Source organism: Oncorhynchus mykiss, chromosome 24 (assembly GCF_057628025.1).
Source record: "Oncorhynchus mykiss isolate SJ-2025 chromosome 24, ASM5762802v1, whole genome shotgun sequence".
Classification (NCBI taxonomy): Eukaryota; Metazoa; Chordata; class Actinopteri; order Salmoniformes; family Salmonidae; genus Oncorhynchus; species Oncorhynchus mykiss.
The window spans coordinates 7,172,132-7,194,688 of NC_143045.1; the positions used below are offsets into that span (position 1 = coordinate 7,172,132).

The 22,557-nt window shown below is 43.9% G+C and overlaps 1 protein-coding gene across 3 annotated transcripts in view; it reads left to right on the plus strand.

Annotated features, from left to right (window-relative positions):
- LOC110503587 (latent-transforming growth factor beta-binding protein 4) overlaps positions 1–22,557 on the plus strand; it is a 72,769-nt gene that overhangs the window by 44,212 nt on the left and 6,000 nt on the right. For 2 of the 3 annotated variants that reach the window (XM_021581994.3, XM_090218157.1), the window contains 25 exons: positions 918–1,207; positions 1,633–1,735; positions 3,836–3,898; positions 7,689–7,865; positions 9,304–9,669; positions 13,570–13,686; positions 14,866–14,994; positions 15,302–15,427; positions 15,696–15,821; positions 16,021–16,140; positions 16,308–16,427; positions 16,589–16,708; positions 16,826–16,945; positions 17,106–17,345; positions 17,425–17,544; positions 17,689–17,808; positions 17,895–18,014; positions 18,113–18,232; positions 19,471–19,596; positions 19,728–19,853; positions 20,183–20,311; positions 20,495–20,620; positions 21,212–21,337; positions 21,556–21,699; positions 22,031–22,282. In XM_021581994.3, the coding sequence (XP_021437669.3) occupies positions 918–1,207; positions 1,633–1,735; positions 3,836–3,898; positions 7,689–7,865; positions 9,304–9,669; positions 13,570–13,686; positions 14,866–14,994; positions 15,302–15,427; positions 15,696–15,821; positions 16,021–16,140; positions 16,308–16,427; positions 16,589–16,708; positions 16,826–16,945; positions 17,106–17,345; positions 17,425–17,544; positions 17,689–17,808; positions 17,895–18,014; positions 18,113–18,232; positions 19,471–19,596; positions 19,728–19,853; positions 20,183–20,311; positions 20,495–20,620; positions 21,212–21,337; positions 21,556–21,699; positions 22,031–22,282 (3,726 nt within the window). Of the gene's footprint in view, positions 1–917; positions 1,208–1,632; positions 1,736–3,835; positions 3,899–5,901; positions 6,025–7,688; positions 7,866–9,303; positions 9,670–13,569; positions 13,687–14,865; positions 14,995–15,301; positions 15,428–15,695; positions 15,822–16,020; positions 16,141–16,307; positions 16,428–16,588; positions 16,709–16,825; positions 16,946–17,105; positions 17,346–17,424; positions 17,545–17,688; positions 17,809–17,894; positions 18,015–18,112; positions 18,233–19,470; positions 19,597–19,727; positions 19,854–20,182; positions 20,312–20,494; positions 20,621–21,211; positions 21,338–21,555; positions 21,700–22,030; positions 22,283–22,557 lie in introns of all 3 variants that reach the window. The other variant, XM_021581993.3, reaches the window with a different exon arrangement.

A 22,557-nucleotide genomic window follows, 5' to 3' on the forward strand; every position in this document is an offset into this window, starting at 1 on the left:
GAAACATTATGTTGGCTGCATATCTCCAGGGCCCTCGTGTAAACAGTTGCGTAAAGCCCTGAATAGTAAACCAGGTCCTATGGGTCTGATATTACGGATAGCTAGGAGGTCCTGGGTCTTGATTTTGGGTCTTGATTTTAGCCTTATTTTTTGCCTTTTCATTTTTTTCAACCGAGAACAAACTGTGCACAACTGTTCCTTTAGTACAAACAGATCTGGGACACTCAGTCACCCAGAATTAACTGATTATCTCCTTGCCTTTTTTGTCTGTAAATAAAGCCCAAGAAAAGGTTGAGATATGAGTCAGGCTCTGGCCTTCCGCTCAGTCTGGGCCTCTTGGCAGTGTAGTTGCTTCACCGTGGGGGAAACGTTGTGCCAACGTTTCCACTCCAGTCTTTAAACGATGAGAGGCTGCCATCATGACTCACAGTAATAGCATGTTTTAGGAGAACAACCACTCAATAAAATACATACAGGGGGGTGGATACCCCACACACACCCTCCTTTGATTCTTAAGATCTGCAATAGTAACAGGGCTTCACACTCGCTTCCTAACAAATGGAATGACTAAAGACCGCCATTCAAAATGTAACTTTGAATTGAAACCACATCAAAGACTTTGTATCACGCACCAAAGGCACCTCACATACATGGCAGCTCCCATTCATATCCACTTCCTTAGTTAGCCGTCAACACTAAAATGTAAAGTCAACCATTCAGCTGTAGGTAAATGTGAACCACCAGGACAGAGTTCAAGTGAGAGGTCCTTCATAGGATGACCTCTGACCCCTGGAGGCACAACGGGTCAGGGCAGGGTCAGGCTCTGTGCAGAGACTGTATGGAGTCAGCAGTGTTTACTAATGCTAACCCCCACTAGCTAACCCCTAAACCCCATTCCCGTCTCACCCTCCCCCCAGCTTCTGGCTCATCCATGGTCAAGGTGCGGGTGCAGCACCCCCCAGAGGCCAGCGTGAAGATCCACCAGGTGCTGAAGGTGGGGTATGGGCCAGGCACAGTTAGGGAGCAGTCGGAGACGGTCACCTGGTCAGCAGGCCTCTCGGGGGCCAGGACCAGTGTTCTGCCAGGGGAGCGGGCCGAAGCCCCACCACCCAAACCCAGAGTCCAGGCCCAGACCCTCCACGGTGACTCCACCTACACAGAATCCTCCGGATTCAAGTACTGCTTCAGGGAGGTCCGCAACGGCCAGGTGAGACTTCTCAAAATGACTTATACTATTGATTCCTACAGATAACTGCCAAAATAAATGAAACACTTGAGTAAATGAGGGATACAAAGTATATTGGAAGCAGGTGCTTCCACATAGGTGTGGAATTAACATCCCATCATACTTAAGGTCATGTATAAAAATGCTGAGCAGGCCCAGTTGCCCATTATTTTGGCTACCATGGCTAGAAGGTGCATTGAAGCTGGTCTGGTGCCTCGTTGTGGCCCAACACCCTATTAAGACACTTTATGTTGGTGTTTCCTTTATTTTGGCAGTTACCTGTATATATGTAATATGCATTAAATGATGTAGCTAAGTCTTAAGCAAGCCAATAGAAATAGGTGGCATCTCTCATTGTGGTTGTGCCAGTTTAAATCCAATGCTCTTCCTTCTCCTATACCCCTCAGTGCAGCTCACCTCTCCCAGGACTCAGGAGTCAGGACACCTGCTGCCGAGGGATTGGACTGGCCTGGGGCATCAACGAGTGTGTCCTATGTCCTCCTAACACAGGTGAAATACAGTGTGCCCTGTCCCAGTTCTCCTTTAAAGTGAAGCTTGGCCTTTTGTCCGTATCCCACTTCTCTTTTTTTAAAAGGTTTTTTAATTGAACCTTTATTTAACTAGGCAAGTACACTGGTTTTCTCCTTTCAGTCTTTCTATCACAAAATGGGTTAATCCTTTTTACCTTCTGTCCCCTTTGTGTACCTACCCCTCCTCTCATCTCAAAACCAATCAATATATACCAGAAACAAATGGGGAGGTCACTGCTGATTAGTAATCCCATGTGCAACAATCAACAAAAAGTAACACTTGTTGTACACTATGATCATATGCACTTTGTTTATGTGTACATGTGTAGATTAAGTAAAGTATTGTAGATGACAGCTATGCCATGTTTGACTATGATTTGTTTTTAGTGTCTCAAAACTCAATTTGAGTGGTCCACAATACATTTTTTTGTGTTATTGTGTGACACTTAAATAAAAAAAATTAAACGGTATGTCCCATGCTACAGTATGGTGGCTAGCCTACCAGCTTGTTCTTGTTAATCTCCTCTTCACTACCTTATTGACATTGACTATGGTTTTTCGAAAGGCCGGAGTGCTTCAGATTGGAGTGGAATTCCTTTTTAGAAACCTTAAACCAGATGGCCTTGCTCTGTTGTTTGAGATTAAATAAGAACTTATGTATTACAGTGTCAAATTATTAACTAGTTATAAACAGTACATAAAGTTGTTGACATGTTTTACTCCAGACCTGACTAACCTGAATGGAATGTACTTTTCTCTTGGCCATATTTGTCATTAAGTTGGCTTTGCCCTCTCGCCTCCTAGACCATATCAACATCATGTTAAAAAGTAGTGAGCTAATGTTTCTGTTTTCAACTTCTTTCATCACCACTATTCATTTTAACAGGAATCCAGACAGTCCTGAGAATGTTTTAGGTAACTCTCCTCAGCCATGCCGGTAAAAGAAAATGACTTGTTTTAGATAGCAATGCCTAGAAATCAACACAGTCTTGTTTGTATCTGTTCCTTTTAACTAACAGGGAATTCATACTATTCCACATTATTATTGCTGTTATCAGTAATGGACATATTATGTAACAGATTGACTCCACGCTTAGCCAGAGCCCGTAAGAAATACAGAACATTATGTCGCCTGCTCTGTAGGGTCATTGATAAATACAAACACATGGAAGTAAATCACCAAACAAGGCTGTTTTTCTTTCTGTTCGACAACCTGGAAGATATGCATGGTTTTCATCATTTTGATTTAGACCACGAATGAAACCTCCTCAATTGCAATTTCTCCCTCCTTGCAAACAATTCTCCAAACATTACCATAAATAAATGGTTAATACCAAACAATAGAGGCCTTGTCCAAAACTCTGGCCTGGGATCACAGAGTCGTTTGAAACACTAAGTACTTTCTCCTTTCCATGTCCTTTGAATCTTTACTCTGCAACCTCAAGTTACTTCACAACTTCCCACTTGTCTCCCAAGACTGCAAAAGTCCTCCAAATAGAGCTTTGTTTGATGTGAGAAGAGAGACAGCTGGGAGGGAGATTGTTAGCAGACAGGTGACCAATATTATGTGATTTAGGCTGCCAACAGTCCAGCAAACAATTGGGAGTAACATAGCTAGCTAGCTCGCTGGAGATGGGGTTGATAGCCAATGTTAGATGAGAGTGTGTTTTCCACTCTAGACTGACGGTGAGTCATCATGCTCGTATGGTAAAAAAAACGTTATTTGCTTTGCTTCATTTAGTTGACTCAGAGCGTTCCGATGTATCCCATGGCTCCTGTACGCTTGGCTCTCTCTCTGTGGTGCTACATGCTGCTAGTCTTCCATGGTGGGATCAGGGACTGTACAGCACACACAGATTGACCACTAAAAGTATCTGAAATCTCATCCAGGCTCTGCAGGAGAAAGACAGTCTAGAAAAGATTGACCCGGTGAATTTTGACCCATCACTCTGGTTTTACTGTAGACACAGCTATTGGCACTACATGACTAGGTATCCCCTTTCCCTTTACAACATTAGGGATCACACAGGGTCTCCCGAGTATTGCTATTTAAACATCATTATGTGAATTGCCTTTTCAGGAAATGGAGTCGATGGGAGCTGTCCGGCTGGATTTGAGAGGATCAACGGCACCCAGTGTGTTGGTGAGTACCCAACACATCAGTCCCTCTGAGTACACCTGACTATACCACTTACTGTAGAATGATGGTGGTCTTCTACAATCTTAGATAAAAGGGTTCCAAAAGGGTTCTTCTACTATCCCCATACCTTTTTGGTTCCAGGTGGAACTCTTTTGGGTTCCATGTAGAACCCTCTGTGGAAAGGGTTCTAAATGGAACTCAAAAGGGTTCTTTCTACCTGGAAACAAAGGTTATACCTGGAACCAAAAAGGGTTCTTCAAAGGGTTTTCATATGGGGACAGCCGAAGAACCCTTTTAGGTTATTTTGGAACAGGAGAACTGACAGGAAGAGATGTGTGTTGAAATGTTATGAAATTATATTTGACAGTATTTATTTTTAAGCAAATACCAGGTGAAACAGGGGTGGAAAAGAGAAGCATTGCAATGGTCTATCTTCATAATATGACCTCTCTCATTTTCATTTGATGTTTTGAGTGTAACCATGTATGATATCACTTCATCGAGTCTGCAGATGTCTCCTTAGCTTGTCACACTGTATTCCATATAGGCTCAGCTCAACCACACACACAGAAAAGCTCTTTGAAGCAGCTCGTTATTCAACCCAGTCTTGTCACTTGGCCCAGAGATCTACTGCCGAACGCTGAAGAGTCTGAGGTGATAAGCTCTGAAACCATGAGCCATGCCTTGATTATCTGCCACTATGGAATGGCTGCTTCATCTGTCTCTGTAGAGCCTAATAAGATATGAGAGGGAACGGAGAAAACAGAGCACAAGTCTCCGCTGATGGCAACATGCAAATGCTATCATGCTAGCTATGAGTCACTCAGGCTCGTTCAAACACATGGGATATAGCGCTCAGATGGGGACATACCAATGTGGTTGCGCTCATTCATGGTGAATCTGCTATTGATCTGAGAGGGACACATACCCAAAGGCAGGCCACAGTGACACCATGCCACTCATCCGTATGATGATATGCATGTAGTTTTAGTTGATAAATTACATATTGCGAAAACATCACCTGCGATTCTTCAGAATAGCATTGAGGCTCCTGGTATTATATTGTACACGCCCATTAGTTAGCAGCTGATATAAATGGGAAGAGAAAAAAACTACAGTGATCTGTAAGTTAAATTCAAGAACTTAAAGGAGCATACTGTATTCACCTCACTAACATGCCTCAATGGATATATGTATTACTGTTATTTGTCAGGAGAAACTTTTTCACTCCTGCATCTATATAGAATGATTTAACATAGTAACTCGAATGGATTAGGTTCTGACAGATGATGATACAAACCATATTTGCAACGCTGCCTTTAAATGTCTATTTTGTAGCAAGAAGGTCTACAGTGAATTGGTGATGAGTTCAGTTCACTCCTACAACCCAACAGATGCAGCGTATGCTAGGCCAGTTGGTTGTATAACCTGACTGCTATAACCATTTCTCCAGGAAGAGCCAGATAGTGTGAGAAGTAATGACTACACCAGGCCCTGTTGCATCACTCACTCGATCTCCCTAACTCCCTGAGAGTTACAGTACATCTCGTGTCGTAAGCTGCTACGATATTGATGAGGACGGGGTTGGATAAACACTGATATGTTTATGTTATGGTTTTCGTTTACACTCACGTTGGATGTCGCCAGACTTTTTAGTTGAGTGTTTCCAAGATTATGAGTTCAGGTTGGGGCTAGTTTGTCCAAGGTCTCAGCTAACACTACAGTTTAGAAAAATGTATTTGTTTCACATAGAATTAACTCTGAACACAAATGTTTGTCATGTCTAACCATCCTCATTGGGTTTCAAGTCAGTCACTATTAATATCCGTAGAATATTAATGTCCTCTGTGACCAGGGTCTCCCCCTGCAAGTACAGTATATCAGTGGGGAGCCCTATTATCTCCCCGGCCTTCAGGAAGAGGGTTCATGACTGTTTCCTGTCTGTGGATCCTATGGGTGGATGGGGTTAGGGAATAGGGATGTGACCGTAGTGTTTCCCTTCCTAGATGTTAATGAGTGTTTGCAGCCAGGCTTCTGTGAGAACGGCAACTGTGTGAACACTCGGGGGAGCTACAGTTGTGTCTGCAGGCAAGGATACATACTGGACGCCTCTCACGGGATCTGTATCTGTAAGTAGCCTACAGGGCACCCTGCTCAAAGGAAAAGGAAGAGAATGCTGCGCTGCTATGCCGCGGTGTCTGGAATGAGCAGGAATAACGCATGGCCGAGGTGCTATGGAGCTGAACTGTACAAAACATTACACACAACCTCCCATACAAAAACATGTTGAGTAAAGAGATAGAGGAAAATGTAATGTGTTTAGGATGTGTTGGATATTAGCCAACATACTGTAGCAGTGTTTCCCCAAGGATTTACTTCCAGCAGCGGTAGCAAAGGTGGGGGGTGGAGGGCATGGCCAATGGTGCAAACCGACCCCAAACATTTTGTTTTACAGGTCATTTCCTGTAATTCTACATATTTTGCCATTTGTGATGTTTTTTTGTTTTTTTTTACAGTTTTAAAGCTAGTTTCTTGCAATTCTACATATTTTGTCATGAGGCTGAGAGAATAAATTGCCGTTTTCAAGCTAGTTTCCTGCAATTCTACACATTTTGTCATGGCTTATGTCGTGTTCTCATGCTATCTGAGTGACTCAAACATTAGAACAAAATCAATGGGATACAAAAATCTAAATCAATCATTATATTTGTATTGATTTTTTGATTCTCTCTAAATATCTAGTTTTTATTTTGGTGATTCTTAGTTCTCAAAGGTGGTCTTTGAGAACTAAGGGAAAAAATATATAACTCCATTATCTTTTCTTCATACTTTATATCAGGTTTTCGTCATTTTACACTGAAAACGTTTTACCTACCAAAAAAATGTTTTCTATCTTTTGGAGTGGCGGCAACAGTTTAGCAGCGACGGCTGGGGAAACACTGTGTAGGACAGGTAAACTACCTCATGTAATAAAAATGTCCATTATCTTTACTCATGCTGATCCCAAAAATGAGTTCAACTTTCACACACTTTTAGATTGAACATTATTCAGTAGTACTTTACATTAACTGTGCTGTATTATATCATACATAAAACATACATTACACATCTATACGCACATCATAAACATGACATTACAGCGCCTGAAGTTCTGTGACACTCGGCCTGCTTATTCTAACCGGCATTTTACGATGGTCAGTGCTTCTGAAATGCTGGTTGGCCTGTGTGTTGCCTTTGGATCTGACGCAGTTTGCATCTGCTTGTCTGGGGCCACCCTCTCTATCCAGTCCGCCCCAGCTCTTGGCTCTAACTGTTGGAAGTTGTTTGTTTTGTGCATCGTTGACTCTGAGCGGTCATCTTTAAATAATGTGTTGCCAAAAAGTTCATGGGAATGCTTTCAGCTTTTCTGTTTTCTTGCTCTCTGAAGTGAGGGTTTAACAGCGATAAATTCTGACGTTTCTTGTTTTTTCTGACGTGTGGTACTTCTGCAACTCATTGTCTGTCTTCAGTTGAATATTTCTGTTTCTTAACCCGACTAAAGCAACAGAATGTCTACCAGAAGTGACACAAATTGTGATACAAAAAGCAAAGACGAAGAGTACACCAGCATTATATTTCAAGATAATGTGTGAATCAACAATCAGCATGTGGTTGGGCCTGCATGTTGGGTTTGGTGTCTTCTTTTGCTTGAGGCCTTTTGGGGCATGGAGCTGTTTCAGTATGGCTATAATACCGCTATCTTCTCTCCACCATTCTCCCATTGGCATGTCCTCACCCTGTCTTCCTCTTGCAGCCCGTAAGGTGATCTCGGAGGATAAGGGCCAGTGCTATCGTATCCTAAACTCTGGCTCTGGCCGTGGTAGCTGCTCCGTGCCCATCCTCAGGAACATCACCAAGCAGATCTGCTGCTGCAGCCGCGTGGGCAAGGCCTGGGGCAAGAACTGTGAGAGGTGTCCCTACTTTGGATCAGGTGAGCATCCCTATTCTGATTCAAACCTCCACATCATACTGGTCCGGCATTGGATAATCATAATGCAGCTAGTGCCCAGTGTTAACATCTGCCTAAGTCACAGTATGTACACTGAACAAAAATATAAATACAACATGTAAAGTGTTGGTTTCATGAGGTGAAATAAAAGATCCCAGAACATTTCCATATGCACAAACAGCTTATTTCTTTCAAATGTTGTGCACAAATTAATTTAAATCCCTGTTAGTGAGCATTTCTCCTTTACCAAGATAATCCATCTACCTGACAGGTGTTGCATATCAAGAAGCTTATTAAATAGCATGTTCATTACACCTTGTGCTGGGGGCAACTGGCATGCTGACTGTAGGAATGTGCACCAGAGCTGTTGACAGAGAATTTAATGTTAATTTCTCTACCATAAGCCGCCTCCAACGTCATTGTAGAGAATTTGACAGTACGTTCAACCGGCCTCACAACCGCAGACCACGTGTATGGCGTTGTGTGGGAAAGCGGTTTGCTTATGTCAAGGTTGTGAACAGAGTGCCCCATGGTGGCAGTGGAGGTATGGTTAGGCATAAGCTACGGACAAGGAACACAATTTCATTTTATCGATGGCAATTTGAATACACAGAGATACCGTGATGAGATCCTGATGCCCATTGTCGTGCCATCATTTGCCACCATCACCTCATGTTTCAGCATGATAATGCACAGCTCCATGTCACAAGGATGTATTCAGACCCTTTTCTATGAGACTCAAAATTGAGATCAGGTGTATCCTGTTTCCATTGATCATTCTTGAGCTGTTTCTACAACTTGATTGGAGTCCACCTGGGGTTAATTCAATTGATTGGACATGATTTGGAAAGGCACACACCTGTCTCTATAAGGTCCCACAGTTGACAATGCATGTCAGAGCAAAAAACCAAGCCATGAGGTTGAAGGAATTGTCTGTACAGCTCTGAGACAGGATCGTGTTGAGACACAGATCTGGGGAAGGGTACCAAACAATGTCTGCAGCATTGAAGGTACCCAAGAACTCAGTGGCCTCCAAATGGAATAAGTTTGGAACCAACAAGACTCTTCCTAGAGCTGGCCTCTCCCCCAAACTGAGCAATCGCGGGAGAAGGGCTTTGGTCAGGGAGGTGACCAAGAACCCGATGGTCATTCTGATAGAGCTCCAGAGTTCCTCCGTGGAGGAGATGTGAGAACCTTCCAGAAGGGTATAATGACAAAGCAAAAACAGTTTTTTATCACATGTATATATGTATTCAGACCCTTTACTCAGTACTTTGTTGAAGGACCTTTGGCAGCAATTAGAGCCTCTAGTCTTCTTGGGTCAATGGGTCTGAATACTTTCCGAATGCACTGTATATAGGTATGAAACACACTAACCAATTGAATCCTGCTTGTGGCGTTCTCTGTTTGCTCCTGACAGTTGCTTTCAAGGAGATCTGCCCAGCAGGGCCTGGCTACCACTACTCTGCCTCTGCCATCAAGTTCAACCAGAGGGTGGTGGAGCAGCACGGGACTGGAGGTCCCCCTGTCATATCCCAGAGCACCCCACAGACCAGGCCACAACAACCAGCCAGTAGTGGTGCACAGACTCCCCAAACTAGTCCCCAACAACCTTCAAGCTCAGGCTTTTTCACTCCCCAAACTAGACCCCAACAGCCAGATGGTAGAGCTCTCATACCTCAGACCAGGCCCCAGCAGCCATCGAGTGGAGGCTCCCTGTCCCCCCAGGGCAGACCACACATCCCAGCCATCTCTGTTACAGCAGGACCCACCCGGGTGGTGACAGGTGAGTAGAGAATAACTCATAGCAACCTTAAGGAGATTCCTCACCGTACAATGAAGAGTTTCATTCCAAAACGCGATATAACCATTTTCAGAACTGTTTGTAAATTGACATGAATTAAAAACACATCTTATGTTATGGTGACCGTAGTACCGCCACACCGGCAGTCACGAGTCATGACCTCAGTCAAATTCCCCCTTCCCCTGATCCGATACAGGTGCATGATAATGGTCCATTTAAAATCAAAAATAAATTCACACATCTATTATTTAGTGTATGTAAAGACAAGATTAAATCAAGAATAGTCTGATTAGCCTATCAGAAGCTTCTAAAGCCATGACATCATTTTCTGGAATTTTCCAAGCTGTTTATAGGCACAGTTAACTTAGTGCATGTAAACTTCTGACCCACTGGAATTGTGATACAGTGAATTATAAGTGAAATAATCTGTCTGTAAACTGTTGTTGGAAAAATTACTTGTGTCATGCACAAAGTAGATGTCCTAACCGACTTGCCAAAACTATAGTTTGTTAACAAGAAATTTTAATGACTCCAACCTAAGTGTATGTAAACTGTATGTTCAATTGTATTCTTCATGCTATAAAATAATATAAAATATTGCCACGGAATTCTAAGCAAATATTGTCTGCTAAATTAGCTAGTGTAGCCAATCAGGGCCTAACATAAGGACAACTCAGAGTATGCTATTCTGTTCTTCTGAAATAGACTACATTTTATTCATATCATGTTTCTTGGACCGGTCTAAAATAAATAATGGAGTTATTGTGATAGTGTAAGCTATATTAAATTGATTTATTAGACATTTTCAAATGTAGATGTTCCAAAGGTCTGCATCAGTGGCTTGTGTGGAAGCCAGGAGATGCTAAATGTGTTTATGTTAATTAACTTCTTATGGCTGCAGGGGCAGTATTGATTAGCTTGGATGAAAGGTGCCCAGAGTAAACGGCCTGCTCCTCAGTCCTAGTTGCTAATATTTGCATAGTATTATTAGTATTGGATAGAAAACACTCTGAAGTTTTTTAAACTGTTTGAATGATGTCTGTGAGTATAACAGAACTCATATGGCAGGCAAAAACCTGAGAAGAAATCCAAACAGGAAGTGGGAAATCTGAGGTTGGTCGATTTTCAACCCAGCCCCTATTGAATACACAGTGGGATATTGGTTATGTTGCACTTCCTAAGGCTTCCACTAGATGTCAACCGTCTTTAGAAACTTGAATGAGGATTCTACTGTGATGTGGGGCCGGATGAGAGCTCTTTGAGTCAGTGGTCTGGCAGAGAGCCAGGTCCTGGTCACGCTCATTTCACACGACCTGCGTTCCATGGCTTTTCTACAGACAATGGAATTATCCGGTTGGAACGATATTGAAGATTTATGATAACAACATCCTGAAGATTGATTTCATTCTTAGTTTGAAATGTTTCTAAGACCTGTATTATAACTCTTTAAAGTTTTCGTCTAACGTTCGGCTGGACCTGCACGAGCGTTTGGATTTGTGTACTAAACGCCCTTACAAAAGTAGCTACTTGGACATAAATAATGGACATTATCAAACTAAATCAAACATTTAATGTGGAACTGGGATTCCTGGGAGTGCATTCTGATGAAGATCGTCAAAGGTAAGGGAATATTTATAATGTTATTTCTGATTTCTGTTGACTCCAACATGGCGGATAAAAAAAAAATGTCCTTAGCGCCGTTCTCAGATTATTACATGGTTTGCTTTTTCTGTAAAGTTTTTTTGACACCTGACACAGCGGTTGCATTAAGGAGAGGTATATCTATATTTCCATGTCTAACTATTGTATTTTCATCGACATTTATAATGAGTATTTCTGTAAAATGATGTGGCTCTGCAAAATGACCGTATGTTTTTGGAACTAGTGAACGTAAATCACCAATGTATACTGAGGTTTTTTTAATATAAATATGAACTTTATCAAACAAAACATACATGTATTGTGTAACATGAAGTCCTATAAGTGTCATCTGATGAAGATCATCAAAGGTTAGTGATTCATTTTATCTCTATTTGTGACTCCTCTCTTTGGTTGGAAAAATGGCTGTGTTTTTCTGTGAGTTGGTGGTGACCTAACATAATCGTTTGTGGTGCTGTCGCTGTAAAGCCTATTTGAAATCGGACACTGTGGTGAGATTAACAACAAGATTGCCTTTAAAACGGTATAAGATACATGTACTGTATATTTGAGGAATTTTAATTATGAGATTTCTGTTGTTTTGAATTTGGCACCCTGCACTTTCACTGGCTGTTGTCATATCGATCCCGTTAACGGGATTGCAGCCCTAAGAAGTTTTTTAACAGTCAATTACCATGAGAAGGGAAGTTATTTGCTTGACAATAAACGGCTGACAAGATTTCATGACCGCCACAACCCTAGTCTTATGAAAGAGATCTATTATCTTACCATGACATGGGTTAGTGAAAAGACATGATTCTGTTTGAAATGTGTTGCAAGGTCATTTTCTTTTAGAGAGACAAATAATCATGTTTTGTGGCAAAACGCTATATATCTGCCCCAAACAGAACTCCAATAAAAAAAGTTTCCCGATTGGGTTTTAATTACATGTAATTAAGTATAGATACATAAATAAATACATATTAAAATCATCTGTTTGTTTCAACTAAATTGTGCAAATATCATATAGCCAATGTATTGTATCCAGAGGGTGAACAGTGTACTGTAGTGTATGCAGTGTGCTTTCTTTTTGGACATTTAAGCATCTTTTGTAACAATTTTATTGGGGTTTTAAAGTTCTTTTTTTCATTCATTAGGATAAATCTAGGCAAGCGTTATGAGTTTGATTATATAAACATCAGGGAAGGATTTAAGGAATAATAAGGACATTGAAAGTCTGTCGCAATTAATTTGCAAGGATGGGTTGATTGTTGTTGTCGGGGTGACACGGCACGCTGTTTGGCTCTCTCCTTTTCATGAGCTTGTTTAAAAAGTTCCTCTTTCAGCCAACGGGAACAGGTATAACAGGCTACAAACTGTCGAAGGGATCCATAATCAAAAGGTCCGTGACACTCAAGAGCTCAACGCTAGCGTAACGCTCGGTAGCAACTACCCAGCGCGCGAACAGCTGACTAAGCCAGGGGTTAGCCTAAATTGATAAGGTAAGGTTCTGATTACGTTCCTAGGTGTTGGAAAAATATTTAGAGAAACCTAACTTACGACTAAGCAGACAAATATCATGCAAATGACTCACTTTTGCACCATTGGCAAAAAAAAAGCATATGGATTGTTTCAGCCATCTGTACACTGGATATAACCAGATCAATATATTTAAAGAGTTGGACCAACTTTTTGAATTTTTAATATTGTTCTAATTCTATTCATTCAGTTACATATAAATGTTTTAAATATTCCAAATGTAGCCTAATGTTAACCGGAGCTAACATGGCTGCTAGAATGTTGTAGTGAAATGTAAATGTGTCATACTGCAGAAATATCAATGTCCCAACTCTCTAAACACATGGCTCTGGATATAGCGCGTTTTGGTATGAAACAATACGGATATTACTTTTTGCAACAACAAAAAAACACGTTCTAAAGCACATCTAAAGGAAATGTTTTAAAAATATGAAAACAGCCATAATTCATACACAGAAAATATGCAAATGTGAAAAATGTGCACTTATCACGTTTTGGAATCAAACCCTTCACATGCTCTTGTCATTTCCACATAGCAACATCCAACTATTGAGACAGAATTGCAATGTTTAGTATTTTGATGTTTGTGTCCAGAAGGCTGTAAGAAAGACAATTCACATCAAGCTGCCTCTTCTCAACAAGTGAAAGCTCTAATGTATCTAGACATTCTCAGTAAATGTTTATGTCCTGTTTTGGTTTCTCCAGCTCGAACCCCCACTCAGACCAAACGGCCTCCAGTTGACCAACGGCCAATATCTCCAGTGAGACCCGCACAGCCCCTCCCATCTCCGGTCACGCCCCGCCCACCCATCCCCAGGCCAGGTACCGTAAACCATATACCACAGCCACAAAGTGTTTAATCTTGATACAGTAATGGCTCCAAGATTAGGTCAAATTCTGATAAACGCTGGTTCAACTTTCTGGCTTCTCACACTGCCAACTCCATGTCATTTCCTATTAGAACATTTCCTATAAACTATTGTACTCCACACCTGACTCAAGAACAAAGAAGCGTATAGTTTGGAGTCTGTATTGTGAAGTGAGAAAAAGTTCATAGTTCTCCATTGAAGTATGACAACTGGTCTTCCTGTGTCTGTTCCGCTCTCATTTGATGTGACAGCACTTGAACGCATGAATTCACTTTTCAAATGGACCATAATAATGAGTGCTTAAGAATCCCGGGTAGGTGGTTGAATGCTCTGGTGGTGTCGATTTTTACTGCCGGTTTTATCCACCTTCAAATACATGTTTTATTTAACCTGTATTTAACTAGACATCAGATGTGTTTCTGGCTCTGGCCTTTTCTGTCTCCACTAGAGTACTTAGTCAACCCTGACCCTCATACACACACACACGAACACACACACACCTCAACTTCAAAGCCTCAGTCAATAAAAGGTGTTTTACATTCTTTAATGCACTTCTTTGCAATAGAAAGAGAGATTCAAAGAGGGAATACCCTCACACATCCTGAGCCAGGAGGTCTGGCTCAAGATATAAGCAGTAACCAGATGGGTACAATGCTCTGTTTGTGCCGCAAGACTTTGCCTAATGTGAGCCAACTGTTCACCACCGGACTGTTCGTTTATCACGTTGTCAGGTTTGAATCTCAAGGCGGGGCTGTCAAAGAGCTGCTAACTTTTAGCTCGTGAGGGAGGTGGCAGGTTTGTGCTGTAACCTAGAATTGAACACTATTATGCCCACAGCCTTGAACCTGCCTCATAATAAGTGAGTTCTGAGACTATAAATCCTCATAATGGTCCCTGAGAAATATGCGAGCTGCACACTTAGAAGAAAGAAAAGAGATCAGATCCTCCTCACACCATTGTTATCCCCTCTCACGTCCTCAGACGGCTGATATGGATGACATGACAACTAAGATCACACTTTGGAATTGTTTTTTGAAACGGTGACAGACAAGCTAACTACATGTGCATATCTGTCCACGTGTGCGTGCATGCGCGTGTATGTGCGTCTACGGCCATCTGTTTGGGCGTCCAGTGCGGGGTGTGTGTGAGACCATGCCCCAGGTGTGTGGACAGGGCCGCTGTGTGGACCAGCCCGGAGGGAGACATACCTGCATCTGTAACGAGGGATACCAACACAACGCTCAGCAGACTCATTGTCAAGGTGAATGTTGTTTTGTTAGGGCACTGTTTCTAGTTAAACTACTTAACTACTATTAGGAAGCATCAAACACACACATACACATACCAATATTGGCTGTTCCTGATGCTATACTGGCCCTCAGCTGTATTTATAGTGTGCGGTCGTTGAACATGTGATAGTCTTTATGGATGAGTCAGTTTCAGACTGGTTAGGTGCCGCAAGCATCTCACTACAATCCCATCCCCTAAGAGGCAGCTTGATTACTGTAGGCTTGGTCAGGCTCCTCTTGACCTCTCTAACCCCACACATCCCCCCCCTTTCCTTTCAGACATAGACGAGTGCAGGGCGTCTCCCCCGCCTTGCGGCAGCGGCCGCTGCCAGAACACAGAAGGGGGCTACAGGTGCAGCTGCCCCTCTGGATACCAGCCGGGACCCCGGGGCACCAGCTGTATAGGTACAGCCCTCACCCCACTGTGCACACCACTCTCACACACACACACACACACACACACAGTCGCTAGCCACAGCAGCTGTGCTCTGGACGTTTATTCAGACAACAGCTACTCTGTCTCGTTGGGTATAGAGAGAGACCTTCTGGCGTCCCCCTGGAATGCTCTGTGTTCTACTTGGAAGTCAAGGATTAGGAAATGGTGTCTGGTACTCTGGTCACTGTTCTTTGAGAATCTCTCACGTTGTTCTTTTTCTCTCGTCTGTATCTGTAGATGTCAATGAGTGCATCCAGGCTCCCAGTCCCTGTTCTGTTGGGGAGTGTGAGAATACACCAGGCCGCTACAGATGTGTGTGTCCTGCTGGCTTCAGAGCCAACTTCCAACAGACGCAGTGTCAAGGTAAGAGGGGACGCGTACTCAACGTAGTATTACAACAGCAGCAGTCAACAAGTACTATTGACATGATTGTGATTGTTTTAAGGAACGTTATGTTGATTATGATAGCTGTGCAGAAGTCCTTGTGATCATTCTAGAAGAAACTAGATAACTGTTAACTGTCAAGTCTTTGAGTAAAGGACAAACTTTTCTTGTGGCACAGATATTGACGAGTGTCGTCAGGTTCCGAACCCCTGTAACAACGGCCGCTGTGAGAATAGCCCTGGTAGCTTCAAGTGTGTCTGCCGCACTGGGTACAAGCTAGAGGGCAACACGTGTAAAGGTAAGGAAGCTATCTCTGCGTCTAGTCAACATTGTTTCACTACCGAAGCGACTGTACTGTATATATTGCTGTCTTCACTCACCAAAGATTGTGTGATGTTTGTGAAATAATACTATTGGTCATTCGGACATATTAAACTTCCGGTCTATCATTCTCCCTTTCCCCAGATGTGGATGAGTGTGAGGACCCCTTGAAGTGTCCTGGTCAGGCCTGTGTCAACTCTCCAGGATCATACAAGTGTGTGTCTTGCCCACCAGGGTTTGGGCTGCTCAACGAACAATGCCGAGGTAACACTCCTTGTCCGGAAGCAGTTGTACACAAAACCAAATAATAACCTTTCTTCTGAAAATGTTGAGGTAATGACCAATGTTAAAGGGAGTTTAAGTCGAATTCTACACAGGCTGTTTGATAGAGGCCGCTAACGGTCTGTGTCGCCCCCCTGTTGTAGATGTTGACGAGTGTCGTCAGACCCCCAGCCTTTGCACCAATGGTCGTTGTGAGAACACTCCCGGGAGCTACAGGTGTGTTTGCCATACGGGATACAAACTACAAGGCAAGGCCTGCACAGGTACGAGCGATGACTGTATTTACCTACATTCCCTCTTTTGAGCCTGTCAGCGAAAGGAACTTTCATTCTATGGAAAACAGATTCTGCCGGACTATTAATGTTCTGGCTCTATTTCAGATGTGGATGAGTGTGAGGACCCTTTGAGGTGTCCTGGTCAGGCCTGTGTCAACTCTCAGGGTTCTTACAACTGTGTGTCTTGCAAGCCAGGCTTCAGCATGATCAATGGACAATGCTCAGGTAAAATGACATTGTGTCTGTGTGTTCTGAGGTATACCCGTGCGTCTGTGATTATTTTTTTTTATCCATCCATCCGTCCATTGATACACTATAAATGTATGTATTTCAAATTGGCATCTACCTTTCAGCAATCTCTTGTATCTCCTCTCCATTCCTACAGATATAGATGAGTGTCGTCAATCCCCCGGCCCATGCACCAACGGTCACTGCGAGAACACCCAGGGAAGCTACAGCTGTGCGTGTCTCACTGGCTACAGACTACACGGTGATACCTGTACAGACTCAGATGAATGTGCAGACCCGTCCCAGTGCCCTGGCCAGGAGTGTGTCAACTCCCAGGGCTCATACAAGTGTGTGTCCTGCAAGCCAGGCTTTGGGCTGGTCGACAGACGCTGCACAGGTAGGACACAACATGGTCTTCATCGACAACAGCACATTGGAGCGATTGCGGACAGTTTTTCTCCTTCTTTTCTTTGCAGATGTTGACGAGTGCCTCCACAGCCCATCTCGCTGTGCTAACGGTCGTTGTGAGAACACGGCTGGAAGCTACAAGTGTGCGTGCCGATCTGGCTTCAGGCTACAGGGCAACACCTGCACAGGTAAGACTTACTTCAGCCGATAAAGGGCGGTCAAATGTATGACTTTCTTTAGCACAGAATAGAGTAAAATACTACCAGAAATGGTCTTTGTTCTGTCAACTTTATTATGGGATTGTAAAGAATAACCTCTGTTGGCTTCTCCAGATGTCAATGAATGTGAGAACGCTCTACAGTGTCCTGGTCAGGAGTGTATCAACTCTGAGGGCTCTTTCATATGTGTGGCCTGTAGCCCAGGCTTTGTGGCTGGAAATGGACAGTGTACAGGTGAACAACCTTCTCAACCACACACATACCCATTTGTATTCCATATTGATAATTGCATCAATACTGATATTGATACTTTCACACAGATATCGATGAGTGTCGGCAGACCTCCGACCTATGTGCCAACGGCCTCTGTGAAAACACTCTCGGTAGCTACCGGTGCGTTTGTCGCACCGGGTTCAAACTGCAGGGCAGCGTCTGTATTGGTGAGGCTGCATGTGTCTGACTTTTACATGTCTTTTTACATGATGGTTCAAGGTCCATATCACTGTTTGATGTGTAACCTCCACTTGCTTCATTTTAGACGTTGATGAATGTGCAGACCCCTCACAGTGTCCTGGGCAACGGTGTGTGAATTCTGAAGGCTCCTACAAGTGTATCGCCTGCAAAGCTGGCCACAGAATGCAAGATGGGTTATGCGCAGGTAAGACTAGCTGTCTATTAGGCAGTATATCAAGTCAATTCAAGGCATTCTGTCCATGTAGTCGACATGTTTTTCCAAGGTGTTTTATGGCTCTCACACTTGCCTGCCACATTTGTTTCTGGGAAGGAATGCCATGGCTCTTTTACGGCCAAGGAGAGGAGGGGGATTTATGAACAACTGCACATTTCTGCCTAATGAGGAAACACATTTTTAAAGAGTTGAATTGTGTCAATGTTGCGGAATGTGACACGAGACCGAAATGAGCACCAAACTCTTTTTCATACGCCTTCCACTTGAGATTGTATTCCGTTCATACGGCTTTATGGAATCAGACAATCACATCGCTAACACCGTTGGTGTTATTGGTGAGGCAGCTTGACTAAGACCGTCACCATACTAAAGTTTGCTGAAGAATCAAGCTGTTCCAACACTGTTTATATAAACTGCACAGAGCAGTGTGACCGGGACGATTTTCATCATCTTACAGTAGGCGATGAGTGAGCAAAGGGGGTGGCCCTCTAGACCCAGTTCCATACTGCAGTCAGCTCTCTCCTCTGCATTCCTTTCCTCTGCTCTCCTCACTTCACCTTTTCTGGCTTCTGTTACTTCTCTTACTCACTACCAAGCAGTTTATTTTCCGTGGGGCACACAAATAATCAGCCCGAGTGTCATTATTAAAGGACACTGTGCACCATCCCACCTGGGTGCATTGCCTCTACCTCAAAATAAACAAAAAACAAGAGACCACATAAACAATTCATATGAATATACCGTTTCCTTCACAGTTCACTGTCAGTCAGCACTTTACCCATGCTGGGATATCCAGAGCACATGAAAATCACTCCGAGGTACTCAACGAGGTATTCACTCCGAGGTACTCAACGGATGTCTGGCTGTTAGACTGGTGCTGATGTGAACCAACAGAGTTTGCAACAGATGTTTCGACTTCAAAGGGGATAGCTTGTAAATCAGAGACACCTTAGAAATGGATGTAACACTTGGGAATGGGTGGATGTCTCGTTGGAGTGGTTTCACTGTCAAAAAGTTATATCCACGAGGGACTGAACCCATTTGTGCTGTGTTGATTTAAGAGAAACACTTGGAAGCTGTTTAACCTATTTTAGGGGGAACAGAAAGACCCTATACATGAAGCAGAGGTGTGTGTGTGTGTGTGTGTGTGTGTGTGTGCGTGCGACCCACCTGCAGTACCCATGAGCATTCCCCTCTCCCTTCCTCAGATGTGGATGAATGCCAGAGCCCTGACACTTGTGGTGCAGCGAGGCTGTGTGTGAACACGGACGGCTCCTACCGCTGTGACTGTCAACCAGGCTACAGAACCACTGGCCTTGGACGCCAATGTCGAGGTCAGTATCGATGATGGTGCTACTGATGGTGATGAATGCCACAATGTTGGTGATTTCTTTTGATGACGTGTATATGCATGTTGCTGTTCTTTTCTGTCATATTCTAACGTGGTTGTCGTGTCTTTTCACAGACGTCAACGAGTGTCTAGAGGGGGAGTACTGCTTCCCTAAGGGAGAGTGTGTGAACACAGAGGGCTCCTACCGCTGTGTGTGTTCCCAGGGTTACACCACCAGCAGCGACGGGAGCTCCTGCCTAGGTGAGGCCTCACGACCATCACGCACACACACCTCATACACACCTCATACACACACCCAAGTTCCACTGGCCTTTCTGTAGGCTACTCTTAAACCTGCAGAATGGAGAAGTCTCTACTCATTACATATATTTGCTGTTTACTCTGCAGTTTAAACTGCAAGGCCGTTAACTTGGACAACTCTAATCCCTTATACAAACAATCCCTTATAGGCTACTTTACACAGATTATATTACTCATAGCCACTCACACAGGGAGATTGCTTTGCTTGGCGGTAGGCACAGCGGGGTTGTCTGTGGTGATGTAATGGCGTGTTGTCATTGCGTGCCCAGATGTGGATGAGTGTGCCAGGTCAGGCCCGGGGGTGTGCCAGGATGGGCGCTGTGTCAACACAGAGGGCTCCTACCAGTGCCAGTGCCAAGTGGGATTCACCACCAACCCAGAGAAGACAGCCTGTCTGGGTAACTCAACACCTCAACTACTTTGCACTGTTCATCATCCACCGTAGACAGACCATTGAAACCTTGTGTCCCTTTTATGTAATACGCACAGCTTTCGAGATTGAGCTGTGGGGATGCTGAAGTTTTGTGTGTGTGTGTGTGTGTGTGTGTGTGTGTGTGTAATCCCCACTCTCTCTCCCCCAGATGTAGATGAGTGCTCAGAGGGAGCAGTGTGTCGGACACAGCGTTGTGAGAACACCATTGGCTCCTACCGCTGTATCACCTCCTGTAAGCCGGGCTACCGGGTCACCCGCACCGGAGAGTGTGTCGGTCAGTTCCATCTCTTCATCAAACTCATCGACTTCATCCTTTACTAAATCTAGTTCACACATAAGAATCTACTTTTTATTATTCTCGTATTTATTAATCCACTTGATTTATTTTACAATGATCTGATTCTATGCTACAATAGAGATTGAATGCCATTCTCACTATACTGTCATACAGTTTAGCCATGATAGTTTATGTAGGAATGTTTGGCAGATTGGACACAGATGTGGGATCCAGGCTGAGGGCGGTGCGTAAGGGTTTGGTCGTCATGGCAGCTGTGTTTGATTGATGTGTCAGGTTGGAGGCTTTCACCTCGCAGATGCTCAGTCACAAGAATGCCATTCGCCTTTCCTTGCCAAGATATGCGTCTGTAACACGCAGACACACACAGACATGGTGGAAAAAGAGCTAGGGATATATCTCACTGTGTTGTCTTCACTGACTGTTGATTTATACCTTTCAATATTATTGAATCAAGTTTATCCATCTAAATATAATGATGAGAGTGACCATACTTGAGACCATACTTCAGATTAATTTAGGAGTGATGTCATCTCTCTCTCCACTTCTGTTTCTTCTTCTCGCTCACAGATATCAATGAGTGTGCCAATGAGACCGTATGCGGGGAGCATGCGTTCTGCCAGAACCTAATTGGAACATACCAGTGCATGTGTGACCAGGGCTACACAGCCACCAGCGATGGGAAGGGATGTGTGGGTACGTCTCAACACAGATGCACGAGTCTCTGATAAGTGTACAAACGCTACCATTCTGCTGTCCTGTCATTTGTCTTTGCTTGATTTAGCCGACATGGTTATACCTTTTTGCCCCATATTTCTCTTTCTTTCTCTCTCGCGCTCACTCTCTTTCTCCCTCTCTCTGTCTCTCTCTATCGCTCTATTTCTCTATCTCTCTATCAATCTCTCTGTCTCTAGATGAAAACGAGTGTGAGACGATGCAGGGCGTGTGTGGCGCGGCGCGCTGTGAGAATGTGGATGGCTCCTTCATGTGTGAGTGTCCAGGAGAGGGGGAAGAGTTTGATACGCGCTCAGGACAGTGCCTCAGCACGCCCCGACCAGGTACTGTACGCTGTCCAACACTGTTGTGCTTTTCGAGGATTATCTAGATAAGCTTGCTTTTCCCCGTATGAAAATAAACATTTCTATTCCCTGATGGGAATAACACTTTCCCTGCTTCAAATGTTCATTCCTACACCGTTTTAATGGCATTTGACACCAGTTTGTGCATGGTGAGTTTGGTGAGACCTCTTCAACAGGTGCCCATTCCAACAGCTTGGTGTTGCTGCCCCCTGCTGTTCATCAGGGAACACTATGTTGTCTTGGTGGTCAGCAGCGCTGCCATAACCACACACACCTCAACCCACAGACGTCACGTCCACATTTCTCACAGGTCTTCCAGTGTTCTCTGGCGGCTCCTCCTCATCTTCCTCCACCACCGGCCTCGGTCCCCAGCGTCGGCCCGATGCGTCCCAGTTGCCCCCTGCCCGGCCTGGCGAGTTGAGGGAGTGTTACTACAACACCGAGGAGCAGACCTCGTGCAGCGTCCTGGCCCGCAACACCACCCAGCAGGAGTGCTGCTGCACCGTGGGCCAGGGCTGGGGAATGGGCTGCCAGTTCGACCCCTGTCCTCAGCTAGGCACAGGTAGGGACCAGTGATCAGCACTGATGTGAAGAGTATGTCTATGGTATGACTATATTGAGTATGTATCTAGCACAGGAGGTTGGTGGCACCGAAAAGGGGAGAATGGGCTCGTGGTAATGGCTGGAGCGGAGTTGGTGGAATGGTATCAAATACGTCAATCGCATTGGTTCCCATGTGTTGGATGCCATTCCATTTGCTCCGATTCGGCCATTATAATGAGCTGTTCTCCCATCAGCAGCCTCCTGTGGTCTCCATGGGATATATATATATATGTA